The sequence below is a fragment of the Protomyctophum bolini genome (assembly GCF_963924005.1).
Source record: "Protomyctophum bolini genome assembly, chromosome: 1".
NCBI lineage: Eukaryota > Metazoa > Chordata > Actinopteri > Myctophiformes > Myctophidae > Protomyctophum > Protomyctophum bolini.
In genome coordinates, this window is record NC_137862.1 from 41534808 (window position 1) to 41551394 (window position 16587).

A 16587-nucleotide genomic window follows, 5' to 3' on the forward strand; every position below is an offset into this window, starting at 1 on the left:
AAACACATGCAGCAATATAGGCAAACGATACTGAAGTGTCGTGTCAAGCTGCAATGGTAGGGCTACTACACCTCGGCTATGGCTGCGACCAGGGCAGATCGTCTATAGGACTATAGGTTTAGTATCGGCATTATAGAGGTTAACTTCAACAACAAAAAATGGTTTCATAAATATGTTAGCAACAAACTAACGATTATCAAAAGTACTGAGAAATCCCAGTAGAGTAGGGGCCATATAGCCGTCATCACAAAATGTGATAATTATCACAAATGGGATGGATATGTTGACTTGTTACTAACATAGAAATATATGAAACAAAAAAAGTTGAAAGAGTTTCTGTTGCAGTTTGTTTGAGGTTAACCCCTAATTATCCATGCCTATAGTTCCATGCCATCCATGGGGAACATCGAAATCAATACTACATCATCATCATCATCGTCATCATCAAGTTGCAGATAACAGATATAGGCCTATTGGTTATTCATTAAGATTTTTTTAAATCCACGGCTAGACTACTACAATCAATGAGAGAGAGAGAGAGGGAGAGAGAGAGAGAGAGAGAGAGAGAGAGAGAGAGAGGGAGGGGAGGGGAGAGAGAGAGTGTCTGCGGGGGGACGACAGCCGTTTAGCATGCATTATTAATTGCTATCTGTGCATCTATCTGTCTCTGTGCGGTCTACTAAACGGGCACAGCTGCGTGTCCGCGGCTGAATAAACACTACACGAACGAACAGGGCCCACTAGTGAAAGGGTTCGGTGGTCCAAGAATGTCAAACGCGTTGCTCTAGCACAGCAGTCATTGGTAGGAATGTGTGGCTTTTTGTTCTGTCTGTTGGTTCAGGGCATTCAGTTTGCAGCGGGCTTGTAACTCACTGGTGCCTTGGAGACAGCCGCCTGCGCGCACCGCACAACGCGCGGCTCATTCCCCCGGCCGGACCCCCTTCTTCTTCTTGTTGCTTGCAGGCTATCGTGCTTCAGTCAAATCAACATTTCTCTCCGCGAGAGCGAGCGAGTGCACTGACTGTGCACACAGAACATCACATCATACTCCTCCGTCCATCCTCCGTCCATCTACGTCGCTTTCCATTGTCATCAGAATGGATCTGCCCTCTTAGCAGAGGGGCACAGAGCGCAGGACAGCTCCTTATAAGTATCCGGTTGGCAAGTTTTGTTTCATGTGTGAAGTTTTTGGGGGGCGAAACGTAGGCTATAGCCTATAACGTCTATAGTTTCCCCGGCTATATATCCTCGCATCAACTACTAAAAGTAGCCTATCCACCACTGACTGTGCACGATGACAGGAGCTTTGCTTTCTTCGCGCATTGTGCTACTATTGTTGCACTGTTTTATCTCCACCGCAACGTGCAACACATTTGGAACTTTCACCGAGGAGCCCGACACGGTCGGGAAGTCGGACGGTTATTGCAGTCGGATCTTGCGGGCTCAGGGCACTCGGAAGGAGGGAAACGTGGAGTTTCGCCTCCGAGTTGAAGGGGACCCGGAGAGCTATCAGCCAGGCAGCACTTACAGAGGTTTGTAGCCTATACCAATGCTTCTTTCTCAGCATTTTACGCGTGCATTTATTGAGTAGGCTAAATGATCATGAAGCCTTGGTTACTTTTCACACTTCTATTGATGGGTTGCTTATAGTCGTATTAAGTCTACTTAAATTACATTAAGTTGTTCTGACTAAGTAGTAAGTCATGGTGCGCTGCATGGCTAAGCAATCATATAACGCCGGTATAGCCTATCAAACATGTTGACATTTTGTTGTAGATTCAAAATAGCAAAAATGTGCAGTAGGCCTATTCGACCCATACAACAATATATAGCCTATACTGTGTAGAGCCTAGGCTATATGTTAAATAAATGTGAGAATGCTGAAAATCTTACAAAGTTGGCAACTCTGTCAGACTGTCAGCTTTTCCTTTTTATTGATTCCCAAAGAACTCTGCAATTTCAGTCCTTTTCTAAATTGTGATCTATGTCTGTCAAATAGTGTAAATTAAATGACACTTTGGCTTTCAAGTTCCAGCTTTAATTCCCATATAGGTATAGGCTAAATGTGAAAGTTCTTCAACAGATAATAGGAACTTGTACCCATGCATGCACTAAATAAAATACTAGACTATATAGGCCTACTTGTTCTGCATTAATTGTGATTAGAGGTGTTGCTAACGGAATCGGCATGCACCAACATTTTGTCTCTGTGGCCTTTGTGATTCTGTCCAGCTTTAAATGCTTCTCTTAATAGCTGATGCTCTGACTTGTTTATATCTCTCTCCAGTGACTGTGTTTGCATCCAGCCCCTCCTATTTCAGAGGGTTCACCCTTATTGCTTTGAAGGAAGGGGGGCTAGGTGACAAGGATGAGGACTATGCTGGAAATTTCCAGGTGAGCATTATATGAAATGTGACGGGAAGTAATTTGCATAGTCGTTTTTTTTTTCTATTATGAGTGTACTTTATCATCGTAAATAATTAACAACAATTGCCTCCACCATCGATCACTCTGGCAGCTGGCTGTTAATTAAGACAACTTTAGTTTTGAATGCAGATTTTAATATGGATACTATAGTATAATTAATTTCAAACTGGCGAGCATCTGCGATGTGGCAACCTATACAGCAGTTCAGGGACGTGCACACATAGACATCCCTACCCTTTTGCCCATAAAAACAACTGCCCTTTCCAGCCCACGAATACAGCATTTACTGTAGCAATTACTAGGTTGAAAGAAATGCAAATGCCCTGGAAGAGGCAAAGCCATCATCTGTCAGTGGTTTTCAGCCAGTGGTCCAGGGACCACCACCAGTGGTCCTTAAAGGTTCCAGGTGGTCTAAAACTCTAAATGATGGAGAGTTGGTAACCAAATGTACCTTTTAGATCTTTAACTCTTGGGTCCATTTGGTTTCATTTTACACTCTCAAGAGTTCAAACTATTGTGAACATCTGCATATAATTTACACACAATAAGAGAATGTAGGAGAATGTTTGAGGGGCACTATATCCCTTCCTATATATTCCACTATTAGTGTAGATATTCATCCTACACAAACATAACATTCCCATTGACAATGGAGAATTTTACGTCATAGTGTCTGAGCAAATCGTCTTAGTGTCTATTTTTGTCTTACACAAAATTACATTCCCATTGACAATGAATGGAGAATTCTACATCATAGCATCTAGCATAGTGACTATTTTACATGGTGATGTACGATGATAAGAGCGCTTCACATGGGTGTGATTTTTATTTTTTCATTAACTTTAGCCTGTTATCTCTCCTAACATCCATCTCTCAAAAGAGGCTAAATGTCATGATCAAATGGTGTTCCGTGGCTCAAATGCTGACTAAATATTGGACCTTGATATGAAAAATGTGGTTCCATTTGTACACTCTCAGAGTTAAAATAACATTGATTTTACAATATAGATTGGGGTTCCAGAGATACAAATGCCTGCATTAAATGGGGGTCCGTAGAATAATCCATGTCAAACTGGGGGGTCCTTGAAATTCAACGTGTTGAGAATCACTTCTAGAGCCGTAAAAATCTTCTCTTATGGGGGTCCCTGGCTTATCTTTTCAAATGGGGGTCCGCAGGCTAATTAGTGTAAATTTGGGGTCCTTGACATGAAAAGGTTTGGGAAGCACTGGGCTACAGTATAGCAACACCACCACATTATTCTGAGAGTCGGAGAGGGAATAGATTTCCCTTGCATGGCCATAACATTTAAGATTATTTTAGTTGTTTCAGCACGCTGTTGCAGAAAGTGTGACTATATATCCTCCTCCTCTAATGGGCTTATTTACGAGACACCCCGAGGTAGCTATTACGGTATGTGTTTACTGGAGCGAGTTGGAGACGCAGCAGGTTATGAGAGGAACATACATATTCCTTGTGGTCCGTGTTTTGCCAGTCGGTGAAAAAAAGCAATGGTGTGTGAAATTTGCAGACGTCTGCATGCACAATGCAGATATACATGTACTGTACATACAGTACATTATGAAGGAATCATACAGTCGGCAAATGGCTGGTTCCCAATTTACACAGCTTAATCCAGCTCGTCTATACACAGCAAGGAGAGCAATAGAGAGGGTAAGAGTGAGAAAGTATGAAAGAAGAGAGTGAGTAAGGATCGGTCCATTCTTAATCATAATTGCTAGATAACTGCCATCGTTAAATTTCATGGCCACGTGCTGCCACCGAGTAGAAAACTAATTTATTATAGACAAGTAGAGAATTGATTATGATCCTGCAGGTTATAGTATCAGCTCAGAAGAAGCAGAGCCCAATTAAACTGTGGTAGAGAGGTGTGGGCTGTGTACCTTGCCTTCATGTAACTCCCAACAATTTCACATTATACATTCATCTAGGCCTAGAGATATCTACTGAGGATATCTCACCAGTATAGCAAAGTAACTACACAACCTATAGTAAACCTCTACCTCTGCCAAATGCACATTTATTCTGCCTCTATATATTGTTAAAATACAAAATATCATACCGGTACATTTACATTTAAATTAGTATTATTTTAGTGTAGCCGATTGTTTTGTACCCCATTTTTTCTCCCCAATTTAGTCGTTACAATCCCTGTGCGTCTTCCTTCCCCCGAACTCCCCCAATTGTGTTCACATAGCCGGATGCCCCACTGTGGATTTGAACCGAGCGGCAACAGATCTTTAATTAATCTGTGCATGCACACTCCCATTAGCCCAAGGAAGAACCTCTGACCACAACCTTTTAGATCGGCCTCATGGTCGGCCGCTATAACAGCCCACTTTGTGTTTTGACCTATAACTCTTAATTCCCCATATAGACGGACAGTAGACACCTGCTATCTTTTCTTCAAAACACACTTTCTGCTACAAGTCCTACAGTTTGTAGTTACACATCATCTCTGAAGTCTTGTGATCAAGATGTATCAGTCAGATTTTTCGTATTCCATTCCAGTTGGCTATAACTGCCTTCCAAATGTGTGGGCCCTGGGTGGGCAACCCGGCCTGGCAGAGACCTGCATTCTGAGGAGTGCACTTTTCTAGTTTATTTATTTATTTGTGTTCTTTAATAATACATATGATTTCTCATACTGGTCATCCTACACTCCTAATACCAGACAGTGGCCTTGTGGGGTTCGATCCCCGGCCGGGTCATACCAAAGATTGTAAAATTGGGACCCAATGACTCCCTGCTTGGCACTCAGCATCAATAGGTTGGATTGGGGGTCAAATCAACTAATGATTCCAAGAGCTCCAAGAGATGGGTCAAATGCGGAGAACAAATTTCACTGCGGTAACGTGTGCGTGACTAATCGTATGACTTTGCCTTTGACTGAACTTCCCACTTCAAGGCACAGAATGCTCTCACTGTCAGTAATATATAGTTTCAAAGTGAATCACAGTCAAAGATAGTATACCAAGTTTAAAATACTGAAACACAGATCACAATACATATTGTTGCAGTGCTATGTAAACGTGCTCTAACTGCTGCGTTCTGAATTTAACGTAGCCAAATGTCCAATTCCAGCCCTGCCCCATGCAACGCTGTAAGGCGCTGCAGTCATCCATGATGTTTTCTCAGATGTTTCTCACCAGACCTTATCAAGAAGAAGCTGTTATGTTGGTTTAAAGGGCAAGCTTAGAAGTAGCCATGAAAGCTGCAATTCTGTCCGTCCTAATCTCATGAACCTGCTGGGTTCGATCCCTTTCCACATAAAACCCTGCCTTTTACGGCACCTGTGGTGCCGTACAAGGAGTAGTTAGCACACTGGCCCATTGATCATAGTTACTGCTGTGCGACAGCGCTTTGAGCAAACCTGACCCGACTGAGCCTTGAGAATGGGAGGACATCGTGAAAAACGTTTTGTAACATTCCGATTTGTTCTTTTTCTCTGCGTATCACATCTCATTAGCTCTCGTTACAGCCCCCATTGTTTTACGTTGTGTAATTGATTTCACGGTGTTGTTCTTTTGGTGCCGGCCTTGTGCACCGCGTGGTGTGACGACGAGGCAGGCAACACTCAGTCACATTCAAAGACGGTGAACGCTGAGCACATTTTCAATATTATATCGATATGATGATATGACTAGATATCGTAATATCGTGATATGGTGTAAGTGTTGTATTCATTTGGTTAAAATAACTTAAGCGATGCACGCGTGTGAAGTCGGTTGGGTGGATGGTTCTAGAGATGTGAACTACAGACGGACGTACAAACAAAGATTTTCTTGCATTGCATTTCATTCATATTTGGTTAAAAAAATAGATTTTGTTTTTGATTGTGTCCATATTGCTCAGACCTACGCAGTAACATCATGCACACCATGGAACTGAGATCTGTTGTGGAGCACAGTATTACTGGAGAATAAGACTCGCATTTAGATTAAACAAGGTTCCATTTGATTTTTGTTATCTAAGTCCCTTTAAAAGAGGATCCTGTCGATTATCTAGGCTACCCTTCTAGTAGTTTATTAAAAATAACACGACGTCCAAAGAGATAAAAGATTTATCTCACCACCTGCCCACCACAATCTTGTATTATCTTATAAAGTACACAGTTTCACACTGCATGCGCAGGCACGCGCGCACGCACGCAAATCCCTTCCTCCACTCTGAAAGAACTTTGGGTGGGCTGTTCTCCAGACAGGGAGAAACGGGAGAGAGAATAGAAGGAAAGGAAAGCAGTGATACAAACGTCAGGCTTTATTTAACATACAGCTCATTGGAAATCTGCTAGTGTGCCCCATCTCACCCATCTGTGGACAGCTCCTGACTCCATGAAAAGCACTTTTTATTGAGCTCTGCGGGGAGGTCAGCTGCCACTGTGTGTGTTTGCGTGTGGCTGTGAGTCGGTGTGCGTGAGTGTGTTCACTAGCTTAGTGGCCACACATCGCCTCTCAGCAGGGTGCAATGACAGAACAAGAAAAGGGATTTCAAGGCTGTGAAAACTGAAAAGACCAGTGGAGGTGTGCGTGTGTGAAATGAGGGCAACTATTACTGAGTGCTGAGACGCTGTCGTCTGCAAAAGTCGCTATTTGAACATCGTGTCTTCTGGAGACTGAGATGTGATGTTGCTGTAGATGCGGAGGTCTGACAAATATCGCCTGTCCGATCCGTCTGATCCACTTTCCCCAATGTCCCCATGTCATGTCGGCCAGACTGACGTCAAATGTTATTGTCGGAGTCTGACCAGATGCTGCAGCCAAGCAGATGCACAGTCACGCTATTGCACAATTTGTCTTCGCACAGTGAAATCCTCCATGTTACGGACGGCTCCATCGGTTACATTTGTACACTTTTGGAATTACAAATTGACAAATTCTCACTGAGGCTTTTACTGTGCAGACACACAAAACCACATTAATAATAATAATAATAATAATGGATTTAATTTATAACGCACTTTACATTCGTTAGAATCTCAAAGTGCTACAGTGAGCAAATCCAAAAGAATACAAAGAAAAACATAAGAAGCATCACACCATTAAAACCATCTAAGAAAAGGTCATGCTATAAAAAGTAAAAACACTTTGTTAAAAAGCAAAGTCTTAAGTCCTCTCTTAAATGAGTCAACCGACTGTGGTGCTCTCAGGTGGGTGGGGAGGGCCTTCCACAGTTCGGGGGCAGACATTGTATTTTCTTGGTGGCTCTTCTACTCATATTCCCCTCTCATGCAAAGTCAGTCCGACTCACTCACTCTCTCTCTGTCTCTCGCTCGCTCTTTGGCATGAACTCAAACCTAAGGCACACCGAGGAACAAATGGGTCATAGTTCAGTTTGCCGGGAAATGGTTGCTGCCTTTCACATATGGTGTTTAATGCATTCCCATGGGATGTCACTGTCTAACATATGTTGTAGTCCAGTCGGGGCAGTCCAGGGATGCCTTTCAGAAACCATGGGAACATGTGTTTGCGAGTGTATGTGTGTGTGTGTGTGTGTGTGTGTGTGTGTGTGTGTGTGCGTGCGTGCGTGCATGTGATTCACAGCCAAGATCTGACTCTCTCTCTCACTCACACTTTCTCTCTATCTCTCCCCCCTTTATCTCGCCTACTTTTTCTGTTTCTTGCTCTCATTCATTCATTATTATTTTTTATTTCTCCCTCTCTCCCTCTCTCCCTCTCTCCCTCTCTCCCTCTCTCCCTCTCTCTCCCTCTCTCCCTCTCTCCCTCTCTCTCTCTCTCTCTCTCATGAAAGTGCCTCCTGGTATCTGTCTACATTTGTGGTTAATTCAATATCTCCATGTTCATCTCCATCTCTCATTTTCTGTCCCTCTGCCTCTTTCACTCCCCCCCCCCTTTCTCTCTCACTCACTTGCACACACGCACGCATAGAGACATGAGGTCAAGTTGCAGAGTCAACTCATACCCATACTAACGGGCATTCTCTGCTGACAGCTTTATGGAGTGAGAGTGCCTGTTCTTTATTGCGGATGCTGAGTCTGACCAGTGTTGCTATGATCACTTTAACCGGTTTAACCGGTTTAATATGATATCAGGTGGATAAAACACATACTATAGGGTTGCACCTGACCTGGTGGAGGCAGTGCAACGTTGCTGTCGGGTTGTGAGCTGTGGGCAAAATAATCTACCTTCAGCTCATACAATAAACAAGAAAACGACTTAGTCATAACTGCCAGGTGCAACAAGCTCTTGTGGCGCCCGTTTTCGTTCGTTTCCGACGTATCTTGGTTCACTCACTGTGTTTTGTTATGGTTTTCCTGTAGCTCCACTTAGCTCATAACATTAGCTGCTGTTGACACTCGCAAAAGTAAGCCAGGCTGCTTCGCACCTGGCACAAAAGTGAAAGTACGTAAGTCTCTCTGTGGGCTTTATAAAATGTAACAAACATATTCACAAGAGTTTGTGATTAAAAAACGTTTCCTGAAAAGTAATAGTTTTGGACACAGCAACGATATGGTATGGAGGATAGCATACACAACAAGTGCATCTTTCATTAGGCTGCTGGGTGCTGGGATCACCTTGTTGTTTGAGGTCAAATGCCCAACCCTGCTGCATTGTACTGCATTGGACGGTCACTAGTGGATTGTGGTCTGTTTCTAAAACACAATGGGAGTGACAGCTTTTCACGGGCAGAGGGGTGTGATAATCCCCCCCCCCCCCCCCTACAACAACCCAACCCCCATCACTTCCCCCTCCAGTACATTGTACGTTGCTGCTTCTGGATGAAAGCTATAGCTCTCTTTGATAATGTTGGATGAAAAAAAAGATAATACACCACAAGGGCATTTCAGAGGATGTTTATGTTTTGTAATCATAAAACTGGCTTTGAAGAAATCTCAAGGGCAGCACAAAACGCACAACATAACACGAAACCAGGAAAAAAACTATTTACAGTAAAATACATAGTTTTACTTGTGTTTCCCCCCCCCCCCCCTTCTCTTCCCTTTCTCAGCTTCCCCATCAACAAAATGTAGTGTTTAGTCCCAGATAAAGTATGTTTTTGGATGCTGGTATAGCCAGGGCTGTGCAGAGAACACTGCATGAGGGGGCAGGGGCTCAAACCCCAGAAAAGGGCGAATGTGTGCGTGTGCGTAGCCCGCGGCAATTTTCGGGGGTGGTGCTTTTTGTGGCGTCCGTCCCTTGTGCCATTTCACACCAGAAATGCAGTAGGCCTACATTGAATGTCGTATGCTAATGGAGCAAGATGTTCCATAATAACTGGGCCCATGTCATTGGACAGTAAAATAAGCAATACGTTTTCATTAGTCATTAGTCTCATTACCATATAAAAATGAAAATAATTAACATTTCTCTTGGCCACCATTCTCATTATTCTTCAATACAATAGGCTATACTAATGATCAAATTATGACATTGAAAATCAAGTGCTACGGGTCAGAATGGGGGAGTGGGGCAGTCAGGGCACTTGACATCTGCATCAGGTGAAAAGTGAAACTAAAACTGACTGATGGTAGCCAGCACATTATAATTATAAATAATAATTATGATAGTGGAATTATCATTACTTGTCAAATGTTGCTTGTTTTGACGTGTATTATTATTATTACTTACTTGAACTAACACTGAAAGAAGGAATTAAAATTGGATGAATGTATCCACGAAGAAACATGGAAGATGTCATACCTTTAGTCGAATCTTGAATAACATTGTTCATAAAAAATGTGTTTAAGTGCATTTTGCATGCCCACAAGCTCATAATCATGCCTACTATTGTTTGTGTGTGTGTGTGTGTGTGTGTGTGTGTGTGTGTGTGTGTGTGTGTGTGTGCGCGCGCGCGTGCGTGCATGTGTGCTTGTGTGCCATACAGATAATTGATGAGGATGACACTCAGTTTATGACCAATTGCCCGCCTGCGGTGACAGAGAGTACTCCTCGCAGACGCACCAGGATCCAAGTGTTCTGGACTGCTCCCCCTAGTGGCTCCGGCTGTGTCACCCTCAAGTATGTACTGTATCAACATGAAGACATGAACTATGCATGCACGCGCACACACACAAAGTCTAGTGACTGACCCTGAGGCTGCTGGGGCACTCATTTGTTTTGAGGGGTGCTATGTCCAGCTTTTAGTGTGCAAAACCCAAACTTTGTCCTAACGCAAACCTTAAATGCCATTGATAATGAACGGCCAGTTTTGAGTGTTTGTGTAAACACACACATTAAAAGACTACTGATTGGCCAGAATGAGATGATGTTTGATGACGTATGATGATAAGAGTGCCCCTCACTTCACACTAGGGCATTAACGAGTTGAGATTTCGACTTATCAGACAGTAAAGGCGAAGTTGAGTGCATCGTTTTATGGCGGGTGGAGGTGCGTGTCAAACAGAGCACCGCGCACACAGTGGCATCTCCAATATGGCACAGTGTATGTATCATCTATATGGCAAAGCGCTGATTATCAAAAATTATAAAAATGTAATAGTAGAATACTAAACAGTGCAGGCACACACACAAGTGTGTGTCGCACAATGGTACACAAACCAGAAAAGAGAACACAACAGGTGAGGGCAGCACAAAACATGCGGCCCGAGAACACAATATGAAGTATAACATTAACACTAGTGGCAGTAGGCCTACAGCAGCCCGATCTTCAGAACACAATAGAAGACATAGGTCTATATTAACATTTATAGCAGCCAGCAGCAGTTAGCACATCACCAGAATACAATCTGCTATTACCTTCCACATTCACAACGTGAACCTTCTCCTCCTCCTCCTCCTCCTCGATAACGTTCTATGTTAGTTCGTTACTTATTTTATGAGCCATGCAAATAAACAACAACCCGCACTGACCGGAGACGGAGAGATTCATGCCTCCCGCGCGTAAAGCTAAACCAGAAACAGGACAGTGATTGCGTCAGCACGGAGGTGGGGGGGATATAGTTTGGGAATAAAGTTTGCGTGCTTCTATCTGTTGCTTCTCTGACACAGCGCAGTTCAACTTCAACTCCCTGGATATAAAAACGTCTGGGTTTCTGAGGCTAGTCAATTAGTGGGACACCGCTGAGAGCCACACAGCGCGTTCTGAATGCAATGCAAACTAATAGGAGAGTGCGCTCCGGTGCACTATGCAAAGGGAAGAAATAAAGAATGACTTCTGTCCGTGACAATAACAAATCCTACAGTTTGAATTCTGTACACACGCACACAATTTCTTTTAAGAATATAAAATGAATGAAAATGAATTCCCAAGGGAAGACGTCTTGACACCCGTGGCATCCATTACTTAATAGGCAATTAGACGTCTTGACGTTTATGGCTACTAAACAGTTTTAAAGTACCAAATGTACATTGTACAATTGTCTCAATTCAAGTTTAAAACGTATAATAATCTTTTGAAAATAGCAGATCTACAAGCTCACAATGCGGCGGGACCTGCGACGCATTTGCGAGCTTGTAGATCGGCTATTTTTAAATGGCCGAAATGTATATAGTGCTGACGTGGTTAAAGGCAGAGTATCACTCTGGCATCTACTTTGTCTGAGTTTAATGACAAAGTTGTGATACTATTCGAAAATGCAACTATAAGGCTCTATACAGCCTGTTCAATGCTGTGTGAAGTCGGGGTGGGCTAGTGGCCACTGCTATGAAAGATCCCTCCCACCGCGTCGGAGAGGGCCGAGCCAAAACAGCGTGGCATCGATAGTATCTCCCCTATGTTTTGTAATAATAATACAAATCTACAAAGTAACTAAAGTTGTCAAATAATTGTAGTGGAGTAAAAGTACAGGACATTTGACATACTCAAGTAAAGTACAAATACCTTGTAATTTACTTATTATATAAGGAGGAAGATTCTTTTTCAATAAAGTGCACAGTATTTGTTTTTACGTGGATACGCCCACCAGTTCATTAAGTATGCCTGGTTTGCCTGCATGGTGGGTGGTGATGTGTGGTGATCCACCTGAACTGAAGCCGCACCCACAGCTGTTGTTGTATGATAAAGAGTTAGGGGGAGAGGATGATATTGTGATGTCACTATATCACTGTTTATTTCATTGGCACGTTTGACTGTCAAGGTTTCAGCCTCCAGGAAGAAACCCTAAATACAAAGGGAAGACATCATTGCACATAACCACACCAAGAGGTCTAATGAAGTACTGTCACCTCATAAACACATGAAAAACTGAAAAGAAAAAAAAACAACACAATGAGCACACTGACTTTGTGATTCAGCTGGGGAAATCTAAATTCAAGAAAGATTGAGTCTTCACACGGCGGGATCATCTTCTAAAAGTTACCGGTAAGTTAGTTATTCTAAGTGGCTCTGTCTCAGACAGCCAAAATGTCACGTACAATCCAGTGTGCAGACTCTATTCTTCTTGCATTTTGACTTCTGTTCTGCACCTGGCAATTTATAGTGGAGGTGCGTGCTTGTTCACTTGTTTATAGATAATCTAATTTGATACATGACAAGCATCCCCAACAAATCTACGCCCACGGCTTTGAAAACCAATTCTGATACCTCCCAAAATGAATGTCTTTGCATTGTTTCTGCTCATTCGGAAAACGTCACCAGTCGAATGATTCTCGAGATACGTGGATTACAGACGTATATACATACACATATGTGTATGTGATTCCCTGCATTTATTTTAAGATACCGGTAATGTAATTATAAAAACCCACAGTGACATGTTATTTTGATCGTTTGCCTGTTGCCTCTCCTATGGTACCAACATCAATTCAGCATCCAACTATAACAACATATTCTTGAGTGTGAGAGGGTGATTCTAATCTAAAATAGTGGTCTGTGGCTCAATAAAATAATGGGCCTTGATATGAAAAAGGTTGAAAACCACTGCCGTATATCAAATCCACGTGTGCTATTCTCGATCTGTTTTATTACACCCCCACCCCAACCAACCAAGAATTAAATATATCTTATCCACGTTTCATTACAGACCTGGCGGCTTCATAAACTATTCATTACCTTTTTACTCTGCATACTGTAGCTGAGTGACGGTCGGTAATCAACTGCCATTGCTGTCGGCCACAAACCCTTTCCCTCCGTATTTATTCTTTTTATGTTTTATTCATAAATTAATTCACTATTTTATACTTGGCTGTATGACGGTGTCACACACATGTGGCGAAAAACCGCCGATCTACATTCTAGAAGTTCATCAAAATCCGCACTGTATAGATGTATTATTTTTTGCTATTTCTGAAAAAGTTTGGAAATGTGTTGCCTATAACCCATTCTGACCGGGCACCCATTTTGGTGTTAGCATCATGTTATGCTTTACCTATTGAAAAATAGCAGATCTACAAGCTCATATCGCGCCACCGAGTGGCGCGATACGAGCTTGTAGGTCTGCTATTTTTGAAAAATTCGAAGAACGACTGACATTTTTAGAATCTGATCTCAGGTCAGAATGGGTTCATCAGACCAGTGTGTGTCCAGTGGAAACCTCGTATGAATCTGATCTCAGGTCAGAATGGGATAATGACATGCCCATAATAGGGAGGCAAGTTTGAGAAAGTGGTTACAGCTAGGGCCGCGTTGCATGGTGATGGAACTGGCTCTGCAACGGTACACTGTGGTTACAGCTAGGGCCGCGTTGCATGGTGATGGAACTGGCTCTGCAACGGTACACTGTGGTTACAGCTAGGGCCGCGTTGCATGGGGATGGAACTGGCTCTGCAACGGTACACTGTGGTTACAGCTAGGGCCGCGTTGCATGGTGATGGAACTGGCTCTGCAACGGTACACTGTGGTTACAGCTAGGGCCGCGTTGCACGGGGATGGAACTGGCTCTGCAACGGTACACTGTGGTTACAGCTAGGGCCGCGTTGCATGGTGATGGAACTGGCTCTGCAACGGTACACTGTGGTTACAGCTAGGGCCGCGTTGCATGGTGATGGAACTGGCTCTGCAACGGTACACTGTGGTTACAGCTAGGGCCGCGTTGCATGGTGATGGAACTGGCTCTGCAACGGTACACTGTGGTTACAGCTAGGGCCGCGTTGCATGGTGATGGAACTGGCTCTGCAACGGTACACTGTGGTTACAGCTAGGGCCGCGTTGCATGGGGATGGAACTGGCTCTGCAACGGTACACTGTGGTTACAGCTAGGGCCGCGTTGCATGGTGATGGAACTGGCTCTGCAACGGTACACTGTGGTTACAGCTAGGGCCGCGTTGCACGGGGATGGAACTGGCTCTGCAACGGTACACTGCGGTGCGCAGGTTGTGCGTAAGCTCCGTGCTTGAATATATATATTTTCACGCAAGTGCTCTATTTTCCCGCGTGTCCGCAGGAATTACGCAACCCTTCGCCGTGCCTTCAGAGAAAAAAACAACAGTAAATACGGACCTCCCCGCGGGACGGACAAATTGTCGGCGCAGCCACCATCAGCTAGTTTCAAAACAGCAACTTTGCATAAAAAAACAAGCCCCGAGTCACTTTTAATAAGCAGTATCTTTGGGTATCTTTTGGATACCTAAGGGTAATCATACTGGCCGTCATTTATCAATAGAACGAACAAATTTAGCGGAGAACCCCCTGGATTCCCCCTGAGGACTGTACTTTGAAAGCCACTGCTCTAAGCAACATCCACATGGACAGATAGTGCTTGTACCCTCAACATATCTGTACCTACCACACACACACACACACACACACACACACACACACGATCACGCATTCACCCATGAAACTGCAAGAAATGTGAAATGATTGATAATGTTGTGTTTCCTCAGAGAGGACAATTTCATTACTGCTAGAGGCAGGGTAATGTTTGTTTTTAATTCCATTTCCCCTCCCAGAGGAGATCCGTCTCGACCCGTCTGACTGCCTGCATGTAAGATATCATGGTTATCTGACAAACCAACATCTGGTCACAAAGTTAGAACCGTGTTTGTATGTGTGGGAGTGTGTGTGCATGTGTGTGCGTGCATGTGTGGGTGCGTGCGTGTGTGTGCGTGTGCGTGTGTGCATGTGTGTCTTAGTCTTTAGAAACTCCTCTGAGTCAGTTGTCCGGGGAAGCCTCCTCCCCCCTCACGGTTTGCTACATTATAATTGAGGAGCAGTTGCTGTCTTCGTTTTGGAAGGAAAGAGTGAGTTTGGTGGTTTGGCTGATGCTGGCCACTGATCATGGGCTCACTCAGGCATGGATGCACTCTGACGCTCCCTGATCTGTGTGACCACAATGAACCCAGGGCACTCAGGTTGAGCACTTAAGCCCTGTTCTATACTTAGTCGTGCGGCAGTGCTGCATGGAAATAGTGAAAATTGCAAATACTGCCGATCTACAGTAGGCTACAAGTTCACATCATGTAAGCCTGTAGATAGACACGATTGTGCTGCACGATTCTTGCTCAAATGTGAATCTCGATTTCCCCCCACAAGAATTGAGATCACGATTCTCACATGATTCTAATCTTTTCCCATGAAAATAATGATTGTCTTTAGTCTGTAGTTGTTGAACATTCAAAATGTGACAAATGTACTGTGGCTACTACTGTGGCTTAAAACAGAACACATCAATGTGCTTGACTTAAACCTCTCTTAAAGTCTCTCCCTTGTAGCAAAAAAATAAGAGTAACTCAACTAAATTGGACAGCCAACTAGTGCTGCAGGATTCTCGCTCAAATTTAGAAATGAGATAGCATACTGTAGGTGTCCAAACATGTCCTGTGTGAAAGTGCCCTGAATCTAGATTGTGATCTATTTCCAATTAAACTGTAGATCTCCTATTTTGCACATTTTATAGGGACGCTAGGTTGAATCTGTTTAAAGAGTTTTATTTGTGTTTGCTTGAAATCTACTGTCTTGGCATTGTGGCTTTAATCCTCACGATTCTTAACACTATTGTATTGTATTGTATTGTATTATTGGCGAGCTGGCAGTTATGTGTGTTTGCAATACATGCTGGTATATACTTTCAACGTTTGAAGGTTCAATTTTGCCCCGTTGATTTTGAACTGTCATTGGTGTCTGATGATCGTACGCCACACCATTTGCTATACTGTTTGTAAATGTTAAATCTCAACTGTACAGTAGGCTAAACTGAGTTTTGTTCCCCACAAATGTTCACAAATTCACAAACACTTCACTGCCCTGTAGTTTATCACCAGATTGTTCTGTTACACTTTACA

The 16587-nt window shown here is 43.3% G+C and overlaps 1 protein-coding gene across 1 annotated transcript in view; it reads left to right on the plus strand.

The window, feature by feature from the left end:
* Nucleotides 1–910: 910 nt before the first annotated feature.
* spon1a (spondin 1a) overlaps nt 911–16587 on the plus strand; it is a 101380-nt gene continuing 85703 nt past the window's right edge. The window contains exons 1-3 of the mRNA XM_080759281.1: nt 911–1532; nt 2288–2394; nt 10292–10425. Of these exons, the coding sequence (XP_080615407.1) occupies nt 1295–1532; nt 2288–2394; nt 10292–10425 (479 nt within the window). The 5' untranslated portion in view covers nt 911–1294. The remainder of the gene's footprint in view (nt 1533–2287; nt 2395–10291; nt 10426–16587) is intronic.